The 19,533-nt window shown below is 40.1% G+C and overlaps 1 protein-coding gene across 1 annotated transcript in view; it reads left to right on the top strand.

The window, feature by feature from the left end:
- Positions 1–19,533, top strand: part of LOC124618709 (zinc finger SWIM domain-containing protein 8 homolog) — a 521,177-nt gene that overhangs the window by 425,370 nt on the left and 76,274 nt on the right. Inside the window, exons 11-14 of the mRNA XM_047145371.1 lie at positions 1,482–1,658; positions 2,834–3,020; positions 6,929–7,085; positions 19,161–19,326. Of these exons, the coding sequence (XP_047001327.1) occupies positions 1,482–1,658; positions 2,834–3,020; positions 6,929–7,085; positions 19,161–19,326 (687 nt within the window). The remainder of the gene's footprint in view (positions 1–1,481; positions 1,659–2,833; positions 3,021–6,928; positions 7,086–19,160; positions 19,327–19,533) is intronic.

The following is a 19,533-nucleotide window of genomic DNA, read 5'->3' as shown; positions in this document are numbered from 1 at the left end:
ATCAGACTGGAAATTGGACAGTTATTGTTGCCTTTTCCGGGGCAAGCACTGACAAGGAAGTTAACATAAGTGCACATTACACTGAGGTGACTAAAGTTGTGGGATAGTCATATGCACATATGAAAATGGTGGTAGTATCATGTACAAAAGACATAAAAGGACAGTGCATTGATGGCGCTGACATTTGTACTCGGGTGCTAAATGTGAAAAGATTTATGATGTGATTGATTATTGTTGCATGATGGGGATTAAAAGACTTTGAAAGTGGACTGGTAGTTTGAACTATACACATGGGACATTCCGTTGCAGAAATCATTAGGGAACTCTGTATATCCAAGATCCACAGTGGCAAGAGCATGCTGAGGAAATGAAATTTCAGGCATTACTTATCACGGACAGCGCAATGGCCAATGACCTTCACTTAATGATCGAGAGCAGAGACTTTTGTTTGGAGTTATCAATGCTAACAGACTAGCAACACTGTGTGAAACAACAAAAGAAGGCAATGTGAAATGTACGACAAATCTATCCGTCGGGACACTGTGACAAAATTTGATGTTAATGGGCTAAGGCAGTAGACGACTGACATGAGCACCTTTGCTAACAGCATGAATCACCTACAGCGCCTCTCCTGGGCTTGTGACTGTATCGAGTGGACATTAGACAACTGGAAAACTGTGGACTGGTCACATGAGTCTCAATTTCAGTAGTTGAGAGCTGATGACAGTGTTCAAGTGTGGTACAGATCTCACAAAGCCATGGACCCCAAGTTGTCAGTAAGCCACTGTACAAGCTGGTGGTGGCTTTGTAATGGTGTGAATTGTGTTTATGTGGAATGGACTTGGTCCGTTTGTCCAACAGAACTTATCTTTGACTGGAATTAGTTACATTTGGCTACTTGGAGACCATTTGGCTACCATTCGTGGATCTCATATTCCCAAACAATGATGGAATTTTTGTGGATGACAATGCACAGTGTTGCCAGGCACAATTGTTCACAATTGGTTTGAAGAACAGTCTGGACAATTTCACCAAATGATTAAGCCACCCAGATCTCTGGACATGAATCCCATCGAATGCTTATGGTACGTAATTGGATCAGTTCCTTCACAAACTCCTGTACTGGCAACACTTTTGCAGTTACGAACAGCTGTAGAGGCAGCATGGCTCAATATGTTCGTAGGGGACTTCCAACAACTGGTTCAAGTCCATGCCATGTTGAGTTGCTTCACTACACTAGGCAAAAGGAGGTGCAACACAATTTTATGAGATATCCCATGACTTTTGTCACCTCAGTGTGTGCTGCAGTTTGAAAATTTGATTATAAAATGTGTGTATCTGGAAATACTCCCAAATTGTTTTTCAGTGTTTATCTAATGTTATTGTGCAGCCTATCAGTTATGAATTGCATAATAAATTACTGTTATGTGATGCTTATGGAGTGTGTTCTTATAGATGTGTATTGTGGGGAAATGTTTCAGCAACAAATAAATCCTGTGTCTCATCAAATAAGCTGTCTAGCATCGGCTACACTAGCTAAGTGTGCCTTCCTGTGCACAGTACTGGCAGAAAATCTGGAACATTCCCACCTGGCATTCAGGGTGGGTTTGTTTGGACTTGAAATGGCTCGTCCACCGGCAAGCACCAAGCCACTCGAAGTGAGTACTAATTTCCCAATTAAGATCATTTGTTGGACTGAAACTGTAGTAGTAGCCACATCATAGTTGATAAACAAGTAAGTACCAGGAAATAGGTACTGTGGTGGATAAGACATGTCTAGTCATCTTATTTTTGTTAAAGGGGGTGGGAGAGTGGTGATATACAAGCATAACTCTAGAACGCACGGAAAAATTTTCCAGACTGGCTTTTTTTTGTGTATGTGGCGGTGGGCATGGTAAGATGAAAGAGAGACTTAGAACAGTTAGGAATGGTGGTTTCATTGGGAATGGGAGGGAAAGGAGGTGGTATGTAAAAATAATTTAAAACAGCCTTAATGTCAAATCCATTGTGTTTGGTGTTATCAGGCTGATTGGTGACAGTCTTGATAACATTTTCTCCCCCTAGAAGTGTAAGTAGGGGTGTAAAGGGAGTTACTGTTTATAAATTATGATGTAATTTTTTTGACTATGTGGTAATATTAATGTAACGTAATACTTGAATGTATGCAGTATTTATAAGTAAGAAGGCTATAAAGCATTCCAGTCAGCTTTCACTAAGACCAGAAGAAAGGCACAGAAATGTATGTAGCATTCACAAATTTTGGAAAAGTGCTTTGTTGATTGTGAATGAGAATGGGTTGCAGGAGAACAAGAAAAAGTGGTAGTTACTAGCTTAATATAATGTAAGGTAAGGAAACAGAGGGTGAGCGTAAAGAAGAAAAGATGACAAAGGGTGTAGTGTATGTGAATTACAGAAGAGTGTCGACTGTAAACATTTCTGTCAGTCTCAAATTTTATATTAAATAAACTAATTTTATTAGTTTCTCATCACATGTAATACTTTCCTCAGAACTGTTTTAATCTGCCTAATGTCATTACCCTGTATCTTCATTAATAACCCTTTATGCAACACAATCATCAAAATTTATCTACAATTTCTGATTTTATCTTGGAAGTTAAAATTTCCTTCTGTTGCACATTGGTGTAGTATGCATGATATGAAAATATTCACACACAAAAGCCTGCTGCCTTTTCTTCTTTTCTTTTTCTTCTTCTTCTTCTCTCTCTCTCTCTCTCTCTCTCTCTCTTTCTCTCTCTCTTTTTTTTTTTTTTTTTTTTTGCAGTTTCAGGAAGAGCAACACATTAAAGAAATTATTACTGGTTTCAATTTTCAGGTGAAACTAGCAAATCAGGAGTCAGAATTAGTAAGTCTCTTGAAGCGCATCCCTTTAGGAGCTTGGGAACTTAAAATTATTCGGGAACGTGCTGAGCAACTAAAAGACGGAACATTGCGATCTCGTGGGGAAGCTCTGCTCCCAATCATGCTTGCCAGCTATCTTTTCGATGTGCTTGTCATGCCAGGTATGTTATCTGCTAACTTTGTTCAGTTTCCAGTTAGATTTTTATTTCTTTCCGTTTAGCATGCCTTAGTTCACTTGGCCTGATCATAAGCTGCAGTCTGTTTAACTTTTACTTCTTCTAGTTCATATTTTATAACATTTTCATTGAACTGATGTTAGTGCTACCATTTTGATGTGTTGTATGTATTTTGTATTAATCAGTAGAAAGTTAACATTTAAACTTGGAAGGAATCACAAGATGAATATGCATACATAGGTGGAAAGACATAAAAAATGGTTTGGAGTTGATATAGAGGGGCATTGAGGGGAAATGCCTTGGTGATGGAAATATTGTCATGTTGCAAGCACACTATAGTCCAAATATGAAAGCAGGGTTATCAGTGAAATACAACACTTAATACTAAAAGTGTGTTTATTATGAGCAACAGTGTACAGACAGAACAGAACTGAACCCCTAGGTGGAGAGTGTAGCTATTTATACGAACACTGAATATTCCAGAATATACAAACACCACAGAAATCAGAAATTTTGATAACCTACCAGCAGTGACAAATACTAAATGACAAGTAACTTCTTTGCCACACAGCATGCAGCACAGCTCTTGGCATAGCTCCCTCTCTCACAGAAACACTGACATGCAGTTTCAGAAGTTCTCATATGAGCTGACTACAGCATCCTGAATCCAAGTCTTATCAGTAGCCCTCTGTTATGACAAAGCTGGTGGATCCTCACATCCTGGTTACGTTGTCACACTGTATTCACTATGACAAGCATCAAAGGAAGTTCCTTCCATCAAAGCTTCACGATTGTTCACCAGGACTTAAACTTCCTTAAACAAGAAGCTCTCGTCATCGATGTGAGTGGCAGGACTGTAATAGTTCTTCATACAGAGAAAACTGAAATCATCTATACACTTTTGCCTTCTTGGCGGATGGCCCTAATCTTCAACTTTCTTTGACATCCAGCAAGCAACAAAGGATACGATACGGTCCAAAATAGCTCTTCAGTAACTTTTCCAATACTTAACGTACAGGGGTAAAAATCAATATCAGTTCTGCCAGGCTGTAACACACTGGCTGCTTCTAGGCATTATAGGGCTCTTGGTCTTTCTCCTGGGTGTCCACGGTTCATAAGTGAGTCAGCTGTCTTGCTTCTTCGGTCTCAGTGATGAAGTGTTTCACATAGTATAATTGGCTGAAACGGGAGCAGTCTATTGGTAGTTGTTTTGGCCTCTGTGACTTCGGAGCGGAAGAAATGCTTTGAAGCCTTTAGTGTCTGGCTGCATAGGCCAGCCTGAGTGCAGTTCTACAATTGTTAGGACACTAGACTCACATTTGGCAGGATGATTGTTCAAACTCCCTTTAGGACCTCTAGGCTAACATTTTCTGTGGCATCCATAAACTGATTATGTTAAATGCCTGGATTGATGATGATTACGAAGTCCCGTACTCTGTGACAGAGCGTAGGGGAACGATGTGGGAGACCAACACCGCCATGCTAGGCAAGGTCCTAGTGGAGATGGTTTGCCATGACGACGACGACACAACACCACCCAGTCATCTCGAGGCAGGGAAAAATCCCTGACCCCGCTGGGAATCGAACCCGGGACCCCGTGCTCGGGAAGCGAGAACACTACCGCGAGACCAAGAGCAGCGAGCCTGGATTGGGTCGTGTTAAAAAGGAAATGGCAGATTTCCTTCACCATACTTTCATCTGTTAACGACCTGATCATTGGTGAAACGTTAAACCCTGATCTTCCTTCGTTCTGCATTAGTCAGTGCTTTAAACTACAGAAATGCTGAATAACTTTGCAGTGTTACTACTTGCTACCAGCACTTGTGAAAGTGAAGATTATAACTTATAGCAGATTACGTTTGTGTTCATAGCAGATTAAGTTGGATAGCAATAACATACAATAGAAAATCCAGGATGGAATGTAACAATATTACGAAAAGGAAGGTTGTCACTCACCATATAGCAGAGATAGCAGCTAATTCTCTTAGTTTCACAGCAGTGATAAAAAATAGTGGTGTTCTGTGCGTAACTTTTGGCACAGTTTGTGTTTTGCTAAGACAGTTTCCGCTATATGGTGAGTAGTGACTTTCCTTTTCATAATATTAAACAATAGAAAATCCAGGATGGAATATAACAATATCAGAGAAGGAAAGTTGCTACTCACCATACAGCGGAGATGCTGAGTCGCGATAGGCACAATAAAATGATTCACACATTTAAAGCTTTCGGCCATTAAGGCCTTTGTCAACAGTACACACACACACACACACACACACACACACACACACACACACACGCACGGGCGCGCGCGCGCGTCTGCAGTCTCAGAGAGCTGAAACCACCAAGGCCTTAATGGCCAAAAGCTTTAATTGTGTGAATCTTTTTATTGTGCCTATCGCGACTCAGCATCTCCGCTATATGGTGAGTAGCAACTTTCCTTCTCTGGTATTGTTACTTTTCATAATATTGTTACATTCCATCCTGGATTTTCCATTTCTGATTTTTGCGTGATGGCTTTTTTTCGATCCTAACCCAGTGCTGCTTTCCTTTGTTACTATTTCCTAATGCATCACTATACTCAATGTCCATCCTTCTTTCCCGTGTTTCTCTTGTTGCCTCACTCTCCGTTATATGGCAAGTGGCAGCTTTCTTTTTCATAATGTAGTAACATACAATAAATTATCATAATACTGATGCTGACTTCGCAGGCTTGTGCAACTGACTAGTTTTAGAATTATGACAATCAAAATTAGTATGTAGTTACAGTTTTAACAAATTTATGATTACAATAGTTAATTTTAGTTCAGTTAGATTTCACTTGACCATACATTATAAAATGTAAATACATATTGATTACTCAAAATAATATAGTATTAGATGATTACATCTGAAATTTGTAAAATACACCGCTTTGACAATATGTAAGCATAAAAATTTTTGGTTAAACAATAAATAATTCATCTTCAGTTTTGCTGACATTTACATTGTATTACAGCATTTTATATTTTTGATTGGTATGTATGACTTCCACATAACTTAAGTGTGAAATAGTAAATACAGTAATGTTTACATGACTGACTTTTACATGTATAAAAAAAGAACTGGCAGTTAGTGGTGACAAATTTAAAAGTAACAAGACAGAATGTGAGGTTGAGTGTTTGGTGAATACAATGTTGGTCACTTGAGTAAAGTCTCTCTTGGTCTGCCACATTGCAGCCTGAATTAGAAAACATACATGAAACAGAATGAATAACATCAAAAAAAGACCCTTATGAAGTTTCAAGGTGCATTTATTTTTTAGTGGGGAATTTAAGAAAAATGCAATAGTTGTCTACATACATCTGCCAAAAGGATGATAAGATCAGTTTAATTAGAATAAGCACAGGTCTATCATTCATCTGTCATTGCACTAGTGAATGAAACTGAAAATCTCGTGGAGTATCTTGAGAATGAAAGGAATTTTTCCCTAGTGCACTATAGTGTTTTTCTAAGATGTGTGTTGATTGAAGAATCAATACTGTATTGATAAAAAATGTAATAAAATGGATGAAATCGTAATGAAACAATACACTAATTTTATGGTAGAGTATTAGTGGCTGACAGTTGCTTTACAGAAAGAAGTTGTAGCTGTAGTTGTTGGCAGTAAGTTTAGGATTATTTTTTGTTTTTAATTGCTTTATTATTACTGCTGGAAATTGGTCTTAGAAGTGCAGAGCAATAGCAAACTTGACTTTTATGTTTCAAAAGTATTGCTTGTTAGATTGGCATGAGAGCAGATATGAAATACTTAGTTACTGTCAGATGACTTCTAACCATAGATAGTACAAAATAATAATACTGTGTTTGACTAAAAGTGCACAATGCTGATTGACATTGTTTATAAATTTAAACAGGAGGACGGGAAGTGAGGTGTCAGTTGCAGAATCAGTCACTGCGGTTGCCGACAGATGAGACTCTGGGTTTTGAGGCTGCAGTTGCTGCTCTTGGCTTGAAAGCTAATGTGTCGGAGGCTGACCACCCACTCCTCTGTGAGGGAACTCGAAGACAGAGGTCGGTAATAGTACTCGTAGTCTTAAAAATTAGATTGTGAGAATTATTTGTACAGGGCGTGCCAAAAAGAGTTGGGTGTTTTTAGTTAATACCAGCTCTCCCATTTAACATTTCAATTATTGCATAGTGACACATTGTTGTCTATGCAATATCTTTTCAGTAGTAATGGAACTGTATTTGTGTGAGCACTGTGCATTTGTTATGAAAACGTTTTCTAAAAGTGGGACTCTCGTGTTTTATCTAAACAGCAATTCAGCCATGACTTCAATTTAGGTTGTAAAAGACATGCGATTTCCTAACACAATTGTGTTAAGAGTGAAAAACTTCAGAATAACAGGTTCAACTCTAGAACAAAAGTCAACAGGTCATCCATTGTCAGTCAGAAAACCAGGGAACATTGAACAAGTAAGACAAACTGTGGGCCCTAGACTGTACTGCCCAGATGAGAAACACACTTCTGCTATGCATCCCTCTGATAGCAGCATAAGATGAGTACTTAATTATAATCTGTTTTGCACTACTTACAAAATAGTCACGGTTCAAAAGGCACAAGGTGATGCTAAAAACATGACGTTTCCTGGAACAGATTATTGAAGTGACAACATGTGACTTGGTTCTCATGACGAGCGACTGACTCATTCCAGTTAATTAGTTGTGTTAAATAGCAAAATTGTGCTGTTGATATATTCCACATAATTTTGTTTATCATGAATTTGGTCTGTGGAATGAGGAACTTACTAACTCAGATTAAAACATGAAAGGCATGCACATATATCCTCTTCACAGTGACTGAGTGAAGTAGAGTCATGAAGTGTGTGATTGGGCCCTGCTTCTCTGATGGGAACAGTGGACAAATAGTTATGGAGACTGCAGAATGTAATCAGTGAACACTTGAAAATTTCCTGGTACCTGATTCAGAAGTAGTTACTGAAACTGCTTGTGGTTCTGGCTAGATGGGGAACTGCTTACATTGCTAACATTGTGATGAATTCTATGGGATTAAATTTCTTGGTCACCTGATTTATTGTGATGTTGGCGATGGGGATTAAATTCCCTGGTCACCAGGTTTCTCATAATGTTGCCATTGCGTGGCCCGCGTTCTTCCCCTAACTTAGCATTTCTGTATTTCCTTTAAAGTGAGGTCATGCATAAACAAACCACTTACATTGGTAACTGGACAAATTTGTAGGGCCCATATAGCAAAAATGGATACTAGTTACATAACAATGTTCGGAAATATTTAGATTGTAGAATAAAGGCTTCTTTTTGACGGCTCTTAAATGTCTTGTGTACTCCAATACACCATATCAATAAACATCTTAAAATATTGTGTAATAAAGACTCATTTTTCTTTGCAGCTTGAAGTGGTTATGGCTTTCACATTAAAACAGGGGTTATGTGAAAGTTTTGTGGAAGTAGTTATTATTGTGAAAGGCCTTCAGTGGATTTTTTAATGTGTGTAATTTTGTAAAATCAGAGTTCAGGAAGTGTCATTCATGGGTTGATTATTTTCCTGTATTTTAAAATATAGTTCAAATTGCTATTATTTCGAGTCATTGTAACATTTAAATAGCATTTACAGTCAGTATTCTCACATTGTATCTGTTATTTTATGTGATCATTAAATATATTTTTATTTAATCATTAAATATGAAGGTCTGGTCATGTGATCGAAAATGCTCTGTTATTGGCTAGCGTTGTGGTGACGTCACAGACTAGGATTAAGACTAAGCTATACATGTGTTATAGGCGTGTTAGCCAAAGTAATGAGGTTTTTACATACTTTTTCTGCAAATGGTTTAGCTATTTAGTGATAGAAAATTCAATTACAACTTTTAAGTAACAATAGAAAGGAATTTTGTAAACGACGATAGTGGAAGCCTTGCAAAAGTTGATGCGTTTGCTCCATCCATTTAGAGCGGCGATATGTGTGACGACAGATATTCTTTTCCCTGTTGCCTGCAACATCATTAAACTCGCTCAAAACTAAAGAATTATAGAACTGTTGCAAATGGGTTCGTATATTATAACTAGATTGTTGACTGTCATTTGTGAGCTGCGACCCAAAACACAATAAAATTATTCTTGGCCAAGCTTGGTGCTGATTTCCTTTCTAGAAGACATTCAGCACACATTCTGCATTCAGCAAGCATTCAGTGGCACAACTGATAGTGCATCTGACTGTAGATAAAGAGGTCACGCGTTCGAATCCTGAAAGGGTAATATATTTTTAAAACTTTTACATGAAATGCAAAAATAGCGTTAGTAAGAACTGATTGTAGCAGTTATTTCGATTGTCGGATGTATTACATATAGCTTCACATTAGTCTTAGAAGTCTAAGCAATGAATACACAATAATATTCTGTTTCTGATCAGTGTGGTGAAGTTTTGTAATTATGATTTAGTTTTCATATGAGAAAACTGTCAAATAGTTTTAAAAATTGGTTAAAATGTTATTTTGGATTAGATTCGAACCAGCGATCCATGGACATTATCTTATAAACTGCTCTAACTGGACATCATCTTATAAACTGCTCTAACAACTGTGCTACTGAATAATTCAGATGTAGGTGGGTAAAATTTTTGCTAGAAGTTTAATTTCATTGAATGACACTATTCTTTGTTGTAACAGCGGGAAAGCATATCTCAGATGTAGGTTAATGTTAACTTCACAGTGCAACATATTTTTGATTAAGTTAGTGAACTTGTGCGTTAACGTGGTGGCAATTTGCTGGTACAGTGCAACAACATTTTATGCATCTTCTCATTCTGTGGAAAACTCTGAAACAACTTTTCAGGAGTTTTTATAGATGTATTTGTACAATATGACACTGCACACCATTTGTGAAACATTTCCCAAAATGTAAATTGCGAAACAAGATATTGCTGTGAATTAGCATTATGACAGTAGGACCAGCCAGTGACATCACGGGCATCACATGACTTGAATTTAGTGTTTCAGTGGGCTTTCAAATTATTTGGATTTCATTTTTGTTTTTTACAAAAGAATACTGAAATTCAAGAGGAAAAATGTTAGGAGCATAAAATAACGTAATTAATCATTTGAGATAATTTCCAGTAAACAGTCAAATACACCCTATTCATGTACAGGCAATGGGAGAAATGCATTGACATATCAGTCAGGAGATGTCATACTAGAACACTGTTATCTGGACCAAAGTCTAAGATTGTTACAAAAAGGCTTCTAGGAATTACTAGATAGAGCCACTTGTGATACAGTCTTCTGCATTTGTCATATCTTACGCAGATGAAAAAGATCCTTAACTCTCATGATCCTTTCGTTTTACTACAAGTACCTGAAATTATTCATAGCTACTTTAGCATGCTTTTAACGCCTATGGTTTCTTGCATTTTTAGTGAAAGAAAATCAGTTTTACTCAAGGTTCTGTATTGTTTATATTTTTGCAAATTATTATATATCACAGCCCCAGTCGGATAACTATGGATATTGTGTGAAGGTGTTGCTGTAAAATAAACTAAAACCCCCTTTTTACACTTTTCAGCAGATTAGCCCATAAAAGCATAAAAAAGCAGGAAAGTGTAAAATACAGGAAAGCACTGGAAACACAACAGTTGAAAATGAATAAGTTACTCATACTGACACTCTCTTTATATTGTTCAGAATAGGAAATTAAAACAATTTAAACTTATCCTATTAAAAAAAAAAAGTCTGAAATATTTGTCTTTGTTTCTTTCTAACAGCAATTCTCTCTACTCTTTCATGAACTCGCATCAAGAAGATATTGATGTTGTAATATGAGATGTTCTAATGTGAGCTAATCATTATAAATTTATCCTAAATAAAACTTGTAACAAAATATTGGTTAAAACACTAAAGTTGGCTGTCTTTGTAAACAGAGAACAATAGGCACAAAATCTATAGCTTGTTGCCAACAAGGTGGTCACTTGGCTCATGGATGTCCTGGGTGAGAAAGAGGGCAGAAATTTTCATGTTATGGAGCATCTTGAGGAGGAATGTTTCTGTCTGACATCAGGTCATACCTACCTAAAACTGCACACCTAGTATGGATTTGTGTATTTCATGTCAAGAGTGACAACAGTTCATGAAAGGCCATTAGAGAGACTGCCACCTTCAAAAGCAATGTTTATTTGTATAAATGACTGTTAAATTAAATTAAATATCTTGTAATGCAACACAATGAGCTGAAGGAAGGTTGCTACTTGAATCACTATTGTCAGATCATGATTATTATTATTAAGGCAGTGCCTTTCCCACCCTTCCAAGCACTGTGAATATATAATACAGGCGGCCGTGATCCAGCAAGCTGATAATCAAAATCTTGCTTAGTGCGCTAACACTATGTTACATGATCAGTAACTGTGCGTGTAGTCTGTGTTTCCTGTGTTGTTCCAAGGCTGACTTTGAGCAGAAATATGATGCACTTTTTTCAGAAATTGTGTGAAAATTAATGTTAAAGGTCATGATAACACTAAAGAAAACTTAAGATGTGGGAAATATGACACGGCGTTGTTAATGATGGGAAGGCATTTTATTGAGAGAGTAAGACTTCTTTTGGGACTGACAAAAATGAATGTAAAAAGTGAGAGAGCATAATATGCGGGAATGTAACAATGGGGTTTTGCTGTAGTTTTTACACCCCCATAATATGATCACTACATAGCATTTTGTGGTCTGCTTTTTGTCAGGGAAGGCAGTGTTGTTTCATGCTGCGTAGCCATTAAGTAGTTGTAGATGATTCACAACCAATTTTTCATGGCATGTTGCTGTGAACTTCGCTGAGAAATAAATCTAGGATTATTTTTCTGCGTTGGAGGTGTAAACACTTTATATTTTCCTTGTTATATTGGCACTCTCTGTACAATAGAAAACTATTTTCCCCAGGTATTTTGAGCATACAGAAAAATACATTGCTCTATCACTTCAGCAATTTACTGACAAAACTATATCTGGCAATGAAATGATCTTTGTTGTCAACAGAGTCCATTCTTTTAGTGTGTGTGTTGTAACTATGGTTTGTTTTCAAACTTCAGCACAACCTAGTGTAATTTTCAAAAACTGTGCGGAATGAAAGGCACGTGAGGTGACACAACAACAATGTATCACTCGTTTCGTACTTTAACAAACTACCAGGTGGCCCACTGGAAGGCCCATCATACATCTACATCCATATAACTTACAGAAACTCTTCTTCAAACATGCATAGCCATTAGTGGACAGTCAAACGCTAGTTTATTTCTTGAAAAGTACATCACATAAAATGGCTTTGAAGATGCATTGGTGAAGATGTTCATGGAAGCTCGTCATTAAAATCTCAGTCATTTCTGAGGCATGGTCTCCCTCTCTCTTCCCAGATTGTGCTTTCAACTTATTATTTTGTAGTCACTGTGAAAAAACTTATTTCTTGAGATGATCCCACACAGAAGAAAATCGGGAACTGTCAGATCAGACAATCTCACCATAGGGATACATCACCGAATTGTGAGAGTAATTGATGTGGAAAGTGTTGCCTCTGTGTAGTCATTAAATAACAAGCTGTAGCTTCATCTTACTGAAGCGATATCACATTTAGCCAGCAATGTTCCTACAGCTGTGGGATGAAAAAAAACTATTAATTATGGCTGTATACTGCTACGAATTGACACTCACTTGCTGGCTGTGGTTATCTTAAAAAAACCTAAAAAACCTGCCCAATGATTTCAGTGGATTGTCCAGTAGCCTTCTCATGGACGAGCTGCAGATTTGTGTCATAGTAAAATCTGAAGAGAGAGAGAGAGAGAGAGAGAGAGAGAGAGAGAGAGAGAGAGTGTGTGTGTGTGTGTGTGTGTGTGTGTGTGTGTGTGTAGGCCCGCACGCATGTGCATATGTCTGTCTGTTGTTGGCGAAGGCCTTAATGGCTGAAAGATGTAATTGTGAGAGTCTTTTTGTTGTGCCTATCTGCAACTCAGCATCTCTGCTATATGGTGAGTAGGAACTTTCATTCTCATAATATTATTACAACAAAAAGACTGTCAGACAAAGCTTTTGGCCACACAGGCTTTCATCAGTATAGAAAAAGTACATGCATGCAAACATCCCCCCCCTCCACACACACACACACACACACACACACACACACACACACACACACACGTACGTGTGCACCACAGTTTCTGGCTGCCGAGGCCAGACTGCGAGCAGTAGCACATGATGGGAGAAGCAAACAGGGTGGTGGGGGTATGGAGGAGGCTGGAGTGGGGAGGGGAAAAGATAGCAAGGTAGAGACGGGGGACAGTAAAGTGCTGCTTGTGGGAGCATATAGGGCAAGGTGGGAAAGGGTAGGGCAGCTAGGTGCAATCAGAAGGTTAGACGGAGGGCAGGGGGATGGAGGGGGGGGGGGGGGGGGGGGGAAACGGGAAAGGACAGAAGTAAAAACACCATGGCATGTGTTGGTGGAATAGAGGGTGCTGGAATGGGAACAGGGAAGAGAGTGGTTGGTAAAGGACAATGAATAATGAAGGTTGAGACCAGGAGGGTTACAGGAACGTAGGGTATATTGTAAGGAGAGTTCCAACCTGCACAGTTCAGTAAAGCTGGTGTTAGTGAGAAATATCCAGGTGTCACAGGCTGTGAAGAAGTCATTGAAATGAAGGACATCCTGTTGGGCAGCTTGACAAGTAACTCGGTAGTCCAGGCTGTTTCTTGGCCACCACCTTGTTGGTTGTCATACCCATGTAGAATGCAGCACATTGGTTGCAGCTAGTTTGTATGTCACATGACTCATTTCACAGATAGCCCTGCCTTTGTTGGGATAGGTGATGCTAATGACCAGACTGTTGTAGGTAGTGGTGGGAAAACGCATGGGACAGGGAATATGATCCATGAGCCAAAGGATTTGTAGCAGGGGTTGTGTAGGGATGGACAAGGATAAGGTGTAGGTTGAGTAGATGGTGGAGTTCCACTGTGGGAGGAGTGGGAAGGATAGTGGCTAGGACATTTCTCATTTCAGGGCATGATGAGAGGTAGTTGAAACTCTGATGGAGAATGTGATTCAGTTGCTCCAGTTCTGGGTGGTACTGAGTCAGAAGGGAAATGCTCCTCTGTGGCCGGCTAGTAGGATTTTGGGAGATGGTGGGTGACTGGAGGGACACGGCATGGGAGATCTCTCTCAGTACAGGGTTGGGAGGGTAATTATGGTCTGTGAAGGCTTCAATGAGGCCCTTGGTATATTTTGGGAAGGACTGCTCATCACTACAGATGTGACGGCCACGTGTGGCTAATTTGTGTGGAAGGGACTTCTTGGTATGAAATGGGTGGCAGCAGCTGTCGAAGTGGTGGTATTGCCAGTGGTTCGCAGGTTTTATAGGGACAGAGATACTGATGTGGCAGTCTTGGAGGTGAAGATCAACATCGAGGAAGGTGGCTGTTGGATTGAGGAGAACCATGTGAAGCAAATGCCGTTGACGTTCTGGAGGAATATGGATAGGGTGTCCACATTCTCAGTCTAGATCACAAATATGTCAGTAATAAATCTGAACTAGGGGAGTGGTGTGGGATTCTGTGTGGAGAGGAATCCTCTAGATTGCTCATGAATTTGTTGGCATAGGGTGCCCCCTGAATAGGTTGGCATAGGAGGTGCCACACAGGTTCCCATTGCCATACCCTGGATTTGTTTGTAGGTGATGCTTTCAAAGGAGAAGTAACTGTAGGTGGGGATATAGTTGGTCAAATGGACTAGGAAGGAGGTTGTAGGTTTGGAATCTATTGTGTGTTGTAAATGGTGGTGTTAATAGTGGAAAGTATATGGGCCTTGGGGATGTTAGTTTAAAGGGAGGTGGCAACAGTAGTGATGAGCAGGGCACCATGTGGTAAAGGAACAGGAGCTGTGGAGAGTCAGTAGAGGGAATGGTTGATATCTTTTATATACAACCTCTGACAATAAAGTTCGGTGAATGAAGTCAGTACAGTCAATCAGGCAACACTGGTGACACACAAGGGTGCACTTGCGTAGCGGCCGGTGTTGACAACTTGACCCCAGCATAGTTCAGTTGAGCATCGTGTGTGTTCTGTGTTAGACCTGTTGGACAAAGTACTTGTTTAATGCATTGGTACTGGACTGAGAACAGGACAATGAACAAGCAAATGATCAGTTTAAAGTTTTGTTTTAAGGTTGGCAAGACACCGAAAGAAACACATGCAATGCTGGTATGTGCTTATGGGGATTGATCACTGTCCATGATGTGTGTGTACGAATGGTTTGCCCATTGTAGAGGAGGCCAGGAAAGTGTTTTTACAATCCCCATAGTGGATGACCGGTGACCACCATCAGTGTGATGAGAACATTGAGAAAGTGAGGACATTAATCATGAACGACCATTGACTAACTGTGCGCATGATAGTGGATGAACTGCAAATGAACTGTGAATCTATGCAACAAATCCTTACCCAGGAGTTAGGGAAGAGGAGAACGTGTTCTCATCTTGTGCCACATCACTTGACCGCTGATCGGAAGCAGGCATGTTTAGAGACTTCACAGGATTTTATCGAAACGGTGGATGCAACACCCAATTTCTTGAATCGTATTGTCACTGAGGATGAAACCTGGCGTCTCCAGTACGACCCTGAAACGAAATGGCAAAGCTTGGAGTAGTGCTCTCCAACATCACCTCATCGGAAAAAAGTCGGAGCCGAAAAATCACGCATCAAAACGATGCTCATCACAGTTTTCGATTGTCAAGACATTATTCACAAGGAATTTCTGCTTGAGGGAACGACATGAAATGCTACACGGTATGTTGAAATTTTGACCCATTTCATGCGACATCTACGCAGCGTATTACCCCAGTATGTACAACGAGGTTCCTGGTTTTTTGTTCATGACAATGCTCGCCCACACACTGCCAATACCAATATTGTCAAGCAAATCCTGGCAAAAAAGGGGTGGTGCAACTTGAACATCCACAATACTCACCGGATCTCAATCCTCCAGACTTCTTCCTATTCCCTCGATTCAGACATACTTTGAGAGGAAAGAGATTTGACTATATTCCTGACATCCAACGAAACATGACACAGCTTTTGAACACCATCCCAAAGCCAGATTTCGTGCAAAGTTTCCAGGACCTGTATCGTTGAGCTCAGCGGTGCATAGTTATGGGAGGTGACTATTTCGAAGGACAGTAAGGTAACTGTAGTTCATAGTTTATCTATGTTAATGTCACAGGACTATTCGCTGAACTTTATTGTCGGAGGTTATAGAAGGGTAGATTGTGGGTAATAGTGTTGGTGTACGAGAGCAGAGATGCTGTCAGTGGGGGTACAGTAACTGGCCACAATGGTCCTAGGTGGTTGGGTTTTTGGATTTTAGGAAGCATGTACCAGGTGAGAGTGCGGGGCGTTTTAGGGGTAGGGGGAGAGGTGGACTCTGGAGAGAGGTTGTGGGTGGGCCTAAGGATTTGAGGAGGGACTGGAGATCCTTCTGGATTTCCGGAATTTGGTCACTGTGGCAGTGTTTGCAGGTGGATGAATCTGACAGCTGGTGGAGTCCTTCTGCCAGGTAATCTGTGCAGCTCAAACCAACGGTGGTGGAGCAGCAGGTAGGATTATGAGGGACGGATATCAGTTTTTAGGTGGTGGATTGCGGTGCTTTCTGTGGACATAAGATTAGCTTGTATGTTGAAGGATTTAGGGAATGATGGTGACACAATGTTCAGATTTTGGTGGCAGTGGTACTGGATCAAGATTGGATGGAGCAGTGGACAGAGTCAGGCAGGGTTCATCATTGGTCTCCGGTTGAGTGTGATTAGTAGGGTTGGTGGTAGAAAAGTGTTTCCACTGTAGTGATTGGGAGAACATCTTTAACAAGTCCTGAATGACTGAATTTGGGAGTGAGGAAAAGGCAATGCCTTTGGAAAGGACTGATATTTCTGTGAGACTAAGTCTTTTGGAGGAAAGGTTCATGACTGTGTTTTGGGTCAGTGTAGATTCTGGATTCTGTATGGTGGTCGGAGTGAATTTGTGAAGGTAGGGTAAATGTAGTAGGGCTTGTCAGATATGAGGGAATGTGGGGTAGGTTTGGAGGTAATAGTAGAGATGGTGGATAATGGTAGTCCAAGGTGGGAGTAGGAAGTGAATGGGGTGGAGGGCTTGTGCATGCTGCTCTAGTTCTTGGAAAGTAAGAATTTCAAAGTGTGATATAGGATCCAAGAGTTTGGGATTGCATAGCAGAAGAATTTTACATATGGAGAGGAGATATTGGAAAGAGGTTGGCCCTGATTGATGGTTTTGAAGGAGTATGTTGGTGAGGGTTAAGGACTGGCAGAATCTGAATAGACAGAGGTCATTGCGGAAGGAGGGGTTGCAGCTGGAGATGGGTAATTTGATGGCAAGGCCATTTAGGATGATTCCATGAGCCAAGCAACAACAGCGGGAACAGTATGTGGGACTGGGTTCTGACTAGGGATGAGAAAATTGTTCTATATTGATGTGGATAAAAGGAACAAGGGTTCATGGTGGAGGAAAAAACGCCTAAAACTACATAAATAACGTGGAAATGTGTCTGAAAAAAATTTGCAAAATTTACCAAAACGTGTGGAAAACCACCAAAATGGTGAAACATATGAAATAGGGGGAAACAAGATGAAATCCCAATATTGAAAGCCAAAAACCAACCGAAATTGACATGAAAGCACTATGAGATTGAAGAAAAAATAAGTAAAAGATTGTAATGTGGGTTGCAGGTCTTTGGGTGAATAAGTCTGAAGAAGGGAAATGACAGATATGACTAGATTAGGTGAAGTTAGTTTGTGCGAACTGGATAGAGAGGAGTAGTAGTGTGTGTGTGGGGGAGGGGAGGTGAGTGGGGGGGAAGTGGCACAGGAAGATACTGAAAACAACACACAAAATACAAAATAGTGATGTGGGAAGAATGACCTGTTTGAAGGTCCAGGAGTAATGATATCAGTGGGAGTAATGTAGGGCATGAGATGCTGCATGAACGATCAGCGCGGTCATGCAGGTGTCGGTTGATATAGTGTGGCTGTTAAGTAGGGCATGCAGTGCGATCTGGAAGGTGACAAATGCAACACAGGAAAGAACAAAAAGAAGGATGGACACTGAGCACAGAAATGCATTAAAAAGTAGTAACAAAGGAAAAAAGCCCTGGGTTACAGGGTGGAGGAAAAGCTGTCGGGCAGAATCAGACAACAATAGTTTGTCTGTTCACTTGTATGGCCACTGATGAACTGTGACCAAGAAACGGTTGGACCACCCAGTTTCTGAGCACACTGCCTGACACAACATTCTTCATTTCAATGACTGCTTCACAGCCTGTGCTGTCTGGATCCTTCCCACCAACACCAGCTTTTCTGAATTGTGTTGTTGGAAACTCTCACTACAATATAGATACCATACGTTCCCATAACGCTCCTGGGCTCAACCTTCGTTAGTCATTGTCCTTTACCTACCCTCCCCTTTGCTGCTCCCATTCCAACATTAAAATGCCCTCTATTCCACCAATGCACTGACAGTGTTTTTACTTCTCTCCTTTTCTGCTAACCATCTCTCGCCCTCCTACCCTCCATCTAACATCCTGTCTGCACCTATCTGCCCTGCCTTCTCCCCCACCTTGTCCTTATATGCCCCAACAAGCAGCACTTCAGTGCCCCCACTCCTATCCTGCTAACCCTCCCCCTCCGTGCCCCAGCGTCCTCCTTACCTTCAACACCCAGTTTGCTTCTCCCATCATGCGCTGCTACTCGCAGTCTGGTCCTGGCAGCTAGAGACTATGGTCTAGTGTGCGCGCGCGCTTGTGTGTGTGTGTGAGGGGGGGGGGGGGGCATGATGACTTTTCTTTGTGCCTATTTGCAACTCAGCAGCTCAGCTGCATGATGAGTGGCAACTATCCTTTTCTTAATACAGTGGATGCTTCAGACAGAGAGAGAGAAAACAGCTCTCTTGCAGTGACTATTGGATAGCTCCAAAATATGTCTTTCAATCCTTTTTTTTTTTTTTTTTTTTTTTTTTTTTTTTTTTTTTTTTTTTTTTTTTTTTAGTTGTGCTATGAAAAGATGACTAAAAGCTGACTTTGTTTCAGAGGTGACCTTGCAATTGCACTTCTGGTCCATTACAAGGATGATCCAAACAAGATTTCCAGAATAATGGACAAGCTTTTAGACAGGGAAGTTCATCAGTTGGTAAAAACTACCATCCATGCGTCTTATTATTCAAACAATCCACCTACCAGGAGTCATTTGAGCAAGGTAAGATTGTATAATATTTTGGAACATAACAAAGTTTATAACATATCTATGCTGTTATATTATGGTGATTTCTGGTTCTCTTTTTCTCCATGAATTTATTAATTAAGTTATTGCAAGTGCTGATCATTCAGGGAAGCAGATGATGACTGAATTGACTGAAAACTACGATTGTTAAGAGATTACGAACAGTATGTTTTATTACAGATA

This window comes from Schistocerca americana, chromosome 1, assembly GCF_021461395.2.
Source record: "Schistocerca americana isolate TAMUIC-IGC-003095 chromosome 1, iqSchAmer2.1, whole genome shotgun sequence".
NCBI classification, from domain to species: Eukaryota; Metazoa; Arthropoda; class Insecta; order Orthoptera; family Acrididae; genus Schistocerca; species Schistocerca americana.
Note: the sequence above shows the minus strand (reverse complement) of the source record. Positions and strands in the feature narration are given on the sequence as shown.